Consider the following 9,967-nt stretch of genomic DNA (forward strand, 5'->3'; position numbering starts at 1 on the left):
TTACTGTGGTCAAGACATGCTCGTTAATGTGTTTTGTTCTGTTACACTAAAGCTGATATATGAGACTCAAAGCTCATTTAATATCTGTATAGTTTAATGAATGTTTAGTGGGGAAATTGACATCTCATATCTCAGCTTCAAAATATACACGGCAGTGCACTTTGTTTCTGTTTGTCATATTCTAAAGCTGAGATATGAGGCTTAAAACACTCAATATCTGTATATTTAAATAAATGTAATTAGTGGGGAAATTAATGCCTTATTATCTCAGTTTTGGGGTGTGATATTCAGGTAAAAAATTGTGCTGGTGTGTATGATTTGACCAGTAAAGAACTGTGTGAATATGGAAGATAGGACAAACTCAACATTTTCTCCAATATAAACAGTAAATGCCTTTGTGCTTCTCAGGTCACTTGACAATAATACTTTGTTGTAAATCACCTTGCTAGCTCACATCAGAAAAAAAAAAAAAAAAGGTGTTTTGCATATAATATATACATATAATTTTAATATAATACTTTAATAATCGATAAGAACTGATAGTTGTCAATTGTTGCATGGATTCATTCAGTCCTTTCCTTTAAATCAATGTGTGGATAAACTTATTATTATTACTATTACAAGCCAAGGAGGAAAATAGGATCTTTTTTCCTCCGGTAAAGAAAAGAAATACCGCCCGAACAGGGACTTGAACCCTGGACCCTCAGATTAAAAGTCTGATGCTCTACCGACTGAGCTATCCGGGCTTCTGAAAGCTGTGTGTATGTGAGTTTGATATCAACTTCCAGATTTAGCTGTTTCGGGGAACTGGTTTGTGACGCGCAAGCGCTCTATGAGTACATGTTTCACAGCGCCTGTGTTAGGTATAGTTGTATGTGTTCTTTTGAGCATCTTCTAAGAGCAATGGCTTTAAGGAACACAGCGCAGGAGCGGTATATTACAACATGCACGTTGCGATGGTTAAACCGACCAACGCCGCCGCGGCCTTCACATCCTCGGTGTGTCCTAGCAGAGCTTCCCACACGCGGCGCGTCTCACTGGGGCATGAGAGCACAGTGGTGCCGCTGGATGAGCTCAAGTCAATCAGGGTTCATTTCAAAGGTAAAAAAAAAGTCAAAGCCTATGAGGACTTACAGGAAATTCAGGAACTAATAAACGTCACTCCTTTCAGATACTTACTCAGTGTGTCTGAAATATTTTGCATGAATCTAAGACTGTATGTTACATTCTGTTCTGGGATGTTATTCTACTGGGCTTGGTGTTTATACAGAGCCTGTTTTACATGGTCACTTTTCACAGTGAAGTTACATGTTTACTTTGCTTTAAGGTCACTGGTTGTAAATATTACTGTGTTCGTGTTTCTTTTAGGTCCCACAATATCCTACATGGGAGCCAGTAGCTGAGAGGCAACTTCCTTCTGTACGGTTCACAGAAAAGCTATTTTTGTTCATATTCTTTCCATATATAGAAAAATATCCAGCCAAACTACATCACAATTGCACAAAAATAACTAAAACTTTTACATCAACATTTTATTTCATCCATTTTATTTCTGTTTCTGATTTGAATTATCTTCAAATCATCTCTGAATATTTTCAGAATATTCTATTATCTGCTCCATAATACTAGTTTCTCTCTTCTAATCTTTGCAATATGTCTTACAGCGTAAACGTCTCTGTACATATTAGACACAAAAGACTTCACTTAATCTATGTTTGTCACATTAAAAAAAATTCTAATTTGATGTAAAAAAAAAAAAAAAAAAGGGGGAAAAAAATAATCCATCCCTGTTTATCTAGATATCATTGATATTGTAGATATAACATTTTGTATAGTGTTTCACATATAATAGAAATTTCTTCAGGTAACATGATTTTTGTCATGGCACTTTTGGTAAAGTGAATTTATTCCTGTTTTGTTCTACAGCCTACTAAAGTCTCTCTGGACCTTGTGGATAAGTTGGAGAGACTTGCTCTTGTAGACTTTGGCAGCCAGGAAGGTGTTGAGTGTCTGGAGAAAGCCATTCGCTTTGCTGATCAGCTCCATGTCGTTGACACAGACGGTGTGGAACCAATGGATTCTGTTCTAGAGGACAGGTGTGCATGTGTGTGTGTGTGTGTTATATTCTTACTCAAATATATTGAAGTACACTTTTTCAGGCACCAAGCAATAACAACAAATTTAAAAAAGTGTGTCAGTAAAAGAGATTTCCTTGGAAAGTCACATTGATTCAGATTTATGTCATGGCTCAATATCAGTATCTTTTAAATAAATTAAAATTTGTTGTTATTATTATTATTATTATTATAGTATTATTTTGCAATAAGTATGATAAGGCACAGATCCAAGAGAGTTTGTCTTTGTATCTTAGAGCTTTGTATCTGAGAGAAGACACAGTGACTGAGGGAAACTGCGCAGAGGAACTTCTTCGACTCTCCAGAATCACAGAGGAGGAATATTTTGTAGCACCTCCAGGTCAGCAAACTAATCTCAAACACACAAACAGCTTCGTTTTCAAGCCATCTGGGGCCTGTTTCAGAAAGGTGGTTCAACCAACTCTGAGTTTAAACTTGAACTCTGAGTTGACAAACCCTGAGATGAGAAACTCTGAGTTTTCGGTTACAGAACAGCTGAAAATAGTTAGTTTTATCAACTCTAAATTGACTGACTCTGAGTTAAGCGTGTGCACCACAACTATAAAAAGCCATTATCAATGGAGCGCAGATATAACGAGTCACCATGGCAACAGCGTCAGACAAAAAAAAGTCTGCATATTTCTCACCAGCAAAACTGGAAGCGCTTATGCAAGCATATGGAGAATTTGAACACGTATTTAAAAAAAATATTGATTGTGGATTGTCTTGCGCTAAATTCCTGTCCTCAGACGAGCACCAGAACTAGCGGGGGTCAAGATTTTTTTTTCTTTGAGCCCAGTGTTTTGAAGACATTTACCTCAGAAGACGTGTTGATTCGTTGCGACTCTTATTAAGGAGAAATATGCCGTGAGGCTCTCCCGCGGAGTGAGGAAGAGGTGGACAGTTGAAATGTCCAATGGAGTTATGAGATTTCCGCTCAAGCTATTTTCAAGACTTTAGATTGGTTAATTGTAAAAATAACAGACCCACGTGGGGACTGACCAATAGCATCGATATGTGAAAAAATATGAAATTGACCAAATTTGGACATACGAGGTTTCCACCCAACAGCGACGATATATATATATATATATATATATATATATATATATATATATATATATAAGGTATATTTTTCATGTAAACTTCTCCCTCTACAATTCATGAAATTGTATATTGTTTATTTGAAAGCATTAGAAGTGCAGTTTCTTGTCTCTTCTTATTGTTCAAGTGGTTGATGTTGATTTGGGATTTAGAAAGTAATTAATAAGTAAGTAAACCAAATTAGTAAGTAGACCAATACTTTCTAGAGATAGTAATTATTACATTAATCTAATTAGACTGGTTGAAGATGTAATTTGTAGTTAGTAATTAAGAACTATTTTAGAGTAAATTTCCAACTGTTATAATATCAGAGGTGAAACCGGAAGAACAGAATTTTATTTTATCAGGAAACAACACAAAAATTGTCAGAAAGCGCTTAAGAGCGAGGCACACTTTCCTGACCGCTCTGCAAACAGTAGCCTTACTAATATGTTCTGCAGCCCCGATGTTATACACAAAACTACCATTTGCCAAGAAACGTAAGGCAACGCAAAGCATCTGCTCGGATGTAAGAGCACGGCCGCGATGGCTGATGTAAGGATGGATGAGATTATGGATCTTATTGACTGTAAAGAAAAACGGTACCGCTCAAATAAAAATGCATAGGGATGTGACAAAAATCCACTCTGGGCTCAAAAGAATTAATACAGACTCTTCATCAACAGGATCATCCATATAAGGACACGCCATTTCATTAATTTTACATTTACGGCATTTAGCAGACCCCCTTACCCAGAGTGACTTATATTTTGTTTCAATTTATACAACTGAGCAATTGTGTCCACGAAAGCTTGGTGGACCTGGGATTTGAACCCATGACCTTCTGATCAGTAGGCCAACACCTTAACCACTGAGCCACAACATCCCACAATCCCGTTGCTGCTCTTTGCGTAACTGAAATGTGGGCAATGAATAAGTCGCTTCCTTAAACGTCGCTTCCTTTTTAAAAAGGGGAGGAGACCGACAGAAACTCTGGGTTTACTGAAGAACACCTGCTTCCGACCAGGTTAGGTTCACAGAGTAAGTTACTATGGTAACTGACTCTGAGTATAAGTTACCTCTCTTTCAGAAACGGGCTTAACTTAACCTGCTTTCTCGGGTTTAACTTACCTCCCTTTCTGAAACAGAAAACCCAGAGTTTCTCTCATTTCAGGGTTAACTTACTCAGAGTTTTCACTTAACCTCCTTTCTGAAACAGGCCCCTATTCTCTTATTCATTCATTCATTTTCTACCGTTTATCCGAACTACCTCGGGTCACGGGGAGCCTGTGCCTATCTCAGGCGTGCCCTGGACGGAGTGCCAACCCATTTCAGGGCACACACACACTCTCATTCACTCATGCCCTCACACACTAGGGACAATTTTTCCAGAGATGCCAATCAACCTATCATGTATGTCTTTGGACCAGGGGAGGAAACCAGAGTACCCGGAGGAAACGGGAAGAACCCCCAACCCTGGAGGTGTGAGGCAAACGTGCTAACCACTAAGCCATTGTGCCCCCCCCAATGTTCTCTTATGCTAAACTTATTTAGCTCACATCAGAGCTTTATGTGCTTAGCAAAGAGAAATATCAGAAAAGGTCTGGAAAGATTTAGGAGTTATAAACAAGATGATGATAAAATATACAAATACAAAGAGGTGAAAATTGTAAGTTAAATCTTAATTATTTAAGAGCTGACTTAAAGGGAATTGGAATTTCTGGACAAATGAAACAGATCCTTTATTTCCTAGTGTTGTGTTTTGATTTCCGTTCTGAAGCCACCTACTGGCACCTTCTCCATTGTGCAACAACAACAATCCCAGCTCAGGAACGTGTTGCGTGGATCGTTTAAACTGGAATTCCCCTTTACGTCACCGTTACCTTTAGACCTAATTTCACTTTCCTTTCTCCAGCACACCTGTAAAATACACAAAGCAGAAACCAACTGTGCTGCTGGCAGTAATAATTCAAAACAAACACTTTCCTTTCTTCTCCCATAGGAAACATCCCTCTTCCGAAGAGAGAGGAGCGAACCACCATGCTGAAGCACTCAGAGCTCTGAGATAAAAAATATCCATTGAGACAAACTGTCCCAATAAACATGTTCCTACTTAAACTCACTGCTCTATACATTAACACACATGATCACTGATTAAGTTTTAGTGATTGCTGTATACAGGTCAGGTTCAGGGTGGATGTAGAGTTGATCACTGGGGTTTAATTGTAAATGACCTTCTTAGCACAGATTTATGTCAAAAAAGACAATAATAATAATAAAAAACAAAAAAGATAATGAAGGAAATTACATAAAAAGTCACCTTTTTATTCCAGCCATAGAGCCTTTCCTTTTCTTTTACTGAAATTCATACTTCAGAGCACATTATGTCCTAGTTCAGGGCCGTAGCCAGCCTATTGGGGCGGGGCGGGGGGGGGGGGGGGGTGTTTTTTAAAAAAGTGGACCTTTTTGCAGTTTTTCTCCTCCTTTTGTATTTAATTATGAGGTTCAAATATTTCATTTTGGTGACCTATTATGCACTAATTTGTGCTGGATTAGCTTGTCTGCTGGTATCTTAACGAGCACGCTTTTTGATGCACCTACATTATTTACTGCATTGTTGTCAAATTGCTTCCTCATGTACCACCTTTGTCAGTCCATAAACAGTTCATAAGTTTAAATACCACACTAACAACACAATAGATTTAATAAACACAATAGATTTAATTAATACTGAAGTATTAATAATAATTATTTTCATCATCATTTCTTGACTCTCTGTCAATGCCTCTTTGCTTGTTGCTGTATTTGTCTTGACACTTATGGATTTAGTACACTGGTCAGTTCCAATTTTGTTGGCCTAAGTACGTCGTGTGTTAGCTGGGTGTTAGCATCGTAAATCAATTAATATACTAATCATTCCAGATAATTTACCTCAAGCGGTCCGCTTTGAAGTTCTCAGAGGAATAAAGACGCGCACCGAAGGAGAGAAGCATTTCCATTGGCTCCAGTCTGCCGGTATTGGCCAATCACAAAGTCGATATCGCACTCAATATCACTGAATATCCCACTATGTTTTATTATTTTAATTACGCTATGTTTATATGGATATTATATTGTAGACTATTGAGTGGATAAAATATAGAAATCCTTTTAATTAAAAAAAAATACATATTTTTTTGTATATGTATGTATATTCACACACCGGCCACTTTATTAGCTACACCTGTCCAACTGCTCATTAACGCAAATTTCTAACCAGCCAATCACATGGCAGCAACTCAATGCATTTAGGCATGTAGACATGGTCAAGACGATCTTCTGCAGTTCAAACCGAGCGTCAGAATGGGGAAGAAAGGTGATTTAAGTGACTTTGAACGTGGCATGGTTGTTGGTGCCAGACGGGCTGGTCTGAGTATTTCAGAACCTGCTGATCTACTGGGATTTTCACGCACAACCATCTCTAGGGTTTACAGAGAATGGTCCAAAAAAGAGAAAATATCCAGTGAGCGGCAGTTCTGTGGGCGCAAATGCCTTGTTGATGCCAGAGGTCAGAGAAGAATGGCCAGACTGGTTCGAGCTGATAGAAACAGTAACTCAAATAACCATTCGTTACAACCGAGGTATGTAGAAGAGCATCTCTGAACGCACAACATGTCGAACCTTGAGGCAGATGGGCTACAGCAGCAGAAGACCACACCGGTACTAGTAAGTTGTACAAAATAAAGTGGCCGGTGTGTGTGTGTGTGTGTGTGTGTATATATAAAACCCCTTCCCCCATCATTCAGAGGCGATGCTTCACAGTTGCTTTGAAAAGAACTCTCTCTGAACTGCACAAGCGGCACACACATAGCTACAATAATGTATCATATTAATTTGAAACAGCAGCCCAGAATATTAGTCACAAGCATTGATTAAAACAATGATGACAATAATCACATGAAAAAAAAATGACTTAAATTCTGGACCTTTGGCAGTGAGGGGGGTTCGTTCAAACCAGCCGACCCCCCCTGCCTAAGGGCTTGTAGTTGACTATTTACTGGACTTGTTTTTCAGTTACTGAAGTCTGATTAATATTTTCAAATTCATTCCAATTCATCCGATTCATCTAAAGTTTAATTTAATAATAATTATGAGTACACAGTAACTATTCATTAATCTCACAGTTACCAAAAATAATTATCTGACCTTTAGGCAGTTTTGATTAGAAGAAATATGAACTGGCACACCTGTGAAAGATTACCTGACAATAAATGAGTCATTAACATGAAGATTATTTTTAAGAATAGGTCAGCATGATGAAAAAAGCTATGAAGCCAGCATGTTTACTACAGTCACTGTCTTTGTAACCCTGCTTGTAAGTAAATATCTCTAGATATGATCAGATGAAGTGCTACTAGGGGTCAGGTTTTCATGTATTCAGATCTTTCTTACCACATGGTCGTCATTTTCATCATGACTTTATATTCTCATTTCTTCACTGGAAAATTGTCACTAGGACACATTTGTAGCTCAGAGCTGCTGCTGCTGCTTCTCTAAAGACAAATGAAGAATTAAAGACAGTCCTGTGCTCATCTCTTAATCACAGCCTGCTCATGCTGAACATTTCCATCATCTCAGGGACTTTTTCTCAACACTGTTGTCTCTAGATTGTTCATTAGGGAACTAAATCTACATTCAGATTTCTGAACAGCTGCTTTTTAGAAATGTTGATTGTTAAAAAAAACAATATATGTGTATATAATGTACATAATATAAATGTAAAAATATATAAATAATAAAAATACATGTATTCAGATATTAGTGATGTTTTCATTTAAATATAGTTAGTACACTATCACACATCTATATGATTCACTTTTTAATGATGTCTATGCAGGGCTGGAAATAATAATTATTGTTGTTGCTGTAAACAAAAAGTGGATAACTTTTATTATATTCGAAAATGAAGATTAAAACCATTTTAATGCCTTTTTGTGTACAGAAATAGTGAAAATAGCATTTATTATCGTCTCTTTTAGTTCAGTCTGAGGTACAAAGAAACGTCCAGTTAATGAACAACAGAAAGTGGTTTGTTTATGTTTCTGCCTCTGATGATGTCCGGAATCGAAAGTGAGAAACTGCATTAAACCTCGGAAAGCAAAACCTAACGGAGGGCGGGCTGTGCTCCTCTTCTATTGGTTAGAGACATGAGCACTCGCTCATCTCCCATTGGTGGTCATGCTGATAATGGGCGTGTCTGTTAGACTATATTAGGACCCGCGGTCAGCTGCAGGGGGCGTTGTCTGGGTTTGTATCTGATGCTCGAGGACATAAAGAGAAAAAGACATTTGAGGACAAATACATCACCTGTAAAGGAGGTAAGTTTGCTTTCAAATATTGTACTTTTATAATATGCGTGCTTCACAATGAGAGCAGCTGAATAAACTTATTATGATGGCAAATGATCAGTGATAAAATATGAAGGAAACAAGTTTTCTGAATGTTTGGTGAGCTGAAGGTAAAAAAATGTAATAGAAGGTTACAACCACCATTAATATCAAAAGTGTCTTTTATTCCTTTTCAGTAACTGTAGCTTTCCTTATCACTGTGTGATGTGGTTATCTTCTGATTTTATATAAAACTCCACTTAGAAATATAAATTTAATGCATCATAACATATTTATGGTACATCATTTAGTGTAATTATCTTTTAGAGCCACATCAACTTTCACACTAAAGGTGATTAAAAGTGTACACTTGAGAGTATCACACGGGTTCCAGCCCCAAATGTGCATGACATAGCTGTAAACTCTGCTGGCAGACATTTTACATCCACAGTCACCTGACCTGATTGATCTAGTTACATGTTTCATTACTTCCATGTTCAAAATACACTAATTTCAAATTTATATAGTTGGGGATGTGGTAATTAATTCACGTGGTTAGTGTTATAATCATATGATTGGTGCTCATAAGCTTCCATTAGCCTTATAACTTAAGTGCAAAAAGTTTCTTAAATGACACTAATCTGATTTTTTTTTAAATTTTTGCAAAGGTCATTAAGAAGAGGATATTATGGAGCTCATCATCAAAGTCCTGAGCGGGGAAACAAAGACCGTGCGAGTGAATCCAGGTGACACAATTGGTGCACTCAAGCAAAAAGTCGCCCAAATCTTTAATGCAAGACCTTCACGGCTGAGGCTTTCTGTCACCAATGGGTGTGTCGTGCAGCTGGACAATGACCAGAGGACTGTGAGCCATTATGGTCTGAGTTCAGGGGTCACAGTGATGCTGCTGATCTCCAATTCTCCCGTGCCACTTCAGGTGTTTGTGAAGAATGAGAAGGGACAGACGAAGACATATGACATCACTGACGATGAAACCGTTGATCAGTTGATGAAAAAGGTACGCCAAAAAGAAGGAGTACCAGAGGACCAGCAGCGGCTGATCTACAACGGTCAACAACTCGACTCTGGCAGGAGGCTGCAGGATTACGGCATTGTTTCTGGAAGCACCATTCATATGACCCTCCGTCTGCGTGGAGGCTGATGGGACAGAAACACTTGAGGCTGATGGGACTCATTTTAGTCTAAAAAAATACATTTAATGTGATTCTTCTGTAATGTCTGTTAATTTCTAATTGCACTCAATTGATTCTCCTTTTTTTTGTTTTTTGAGTCATTTTCTGCAGTATTCTTTCCTATTCCAGGATCCAAAACTTTCCAATATTCATAAAATTGTATTACATTTGCTTGCTTCAACAGTTGCAT

The 9,967-nt window shown here is 37.8% G+C and overlaps 2 protein-coding genes and 1 non-coding gene across 3 annotated transcripts; 2 read left to right on the forward strand and 1 right to left on the reverse strand.

Moving 5' to 3' along the window:
• Positions 1 to 673: 673 nt before the first annotated feature.
• Positions 674 to 746, reverse strand: trnak-uuu (transfer RNA lysine (anticodon UUU)). The gene has a single exon. It is a non-coding gene; the product is annotated as a tRNA-Lys (tRNA).
• Positions 747 to 760: 14 nt separating this feature from the next.
• On the forward strand, positions 761 to 5,336 carry gatc (glutamyl-tRNA amidotransferase subunit C). Its single transcript, XM_060884241.1, has 5 exons — positions 761 to 1,101; positions 1,369 to 1,419; positions 1,927 to 2,096; positions 2,372 to 2,475; positions 5,221 to 5,336. The coding sequence occupies exons 1-5, from the start codon at positions 841 to 843 to the stop codon at positions 5,280 to 5,282; spliced, it is 648 nt and encodes a 215-aa protein (XP_060740224.1). The 5' UTR covers positions 761 to 840; the 3' UTR covers positions 5,283 to 5,336.
• Positions 5,337 to 8,460: 3,124 nt separating this feature from the next.
• On the forward strand, positions 8,461 to 9,961 carry LOC132854527 (uncharacterized). The gene is made up of 2 exons (XM_060882999.1): positions 8,461 to 8,575; positions 9,253 to 9,961. Exon 2 carries the CDS (start codon positions 9,273 to 9,275, stop codon positions 9,744 to 9,746), a length of 474 nt encoding a protein of 157 aa, XP_060738982.1. The 5' UTR covers positions 8,461 to 8,575; positions 9,253 to 9,272; the 3' UTR covers positions 9,747 to 9,961.
• Positions 9,962 to 9,967: the final 6 nt, after the last annotated feature.

The sequence above is a fragment of the Tachysurus vachellii genome, chromosome 12 (assembly GCF_030014155.1).
Source record: "Tachysurus vachellii isolate PV-2020 chromosome 12, HZAU_Pvac_v1, whole genome shotgun sequence".
NCBI lineage: Eukaryota > Metazoa > Chordata > Actinopteri > Siluriformes > Bagridae > Tachysurus > Tachysurus vachellii.

What these genes read in the sequence shown, in the direction of transcription:
- gatc (XM_060884241.1), top strand. Translation starts at nt 841, where the DNA reads ATGTTTCACAGCGCCTGTGTTAGGTATAGTTGTATGTGTTCTTTTGAG. An exon ending in CTGAGAGGCAACTTCCTTCT is followed by an intron (nt 1,420 to 1,926) that starts GTACGGTTCACA and finishes TTTGTTCTACAG; the next exon opens with CCTACTAAAGTCTCTCTGGA. An exon ending in ATATTTTGTAGCACCTCCAG is followed by an intron (nt 2,476 to 5,220) that starts GTCAGCAAACTA and finishes CTTCTCCCATAG; the next exon opens with GAAACATCCCTCTTCCGAAG.
- LOC132854527 (XM_060882999.1), top strand. Translation starts at nt 9,273, where the DNA reads ATGGAGCTCATCATCAAAGTCCTGAGCGGGGAAACAAAGACCGTGCGA.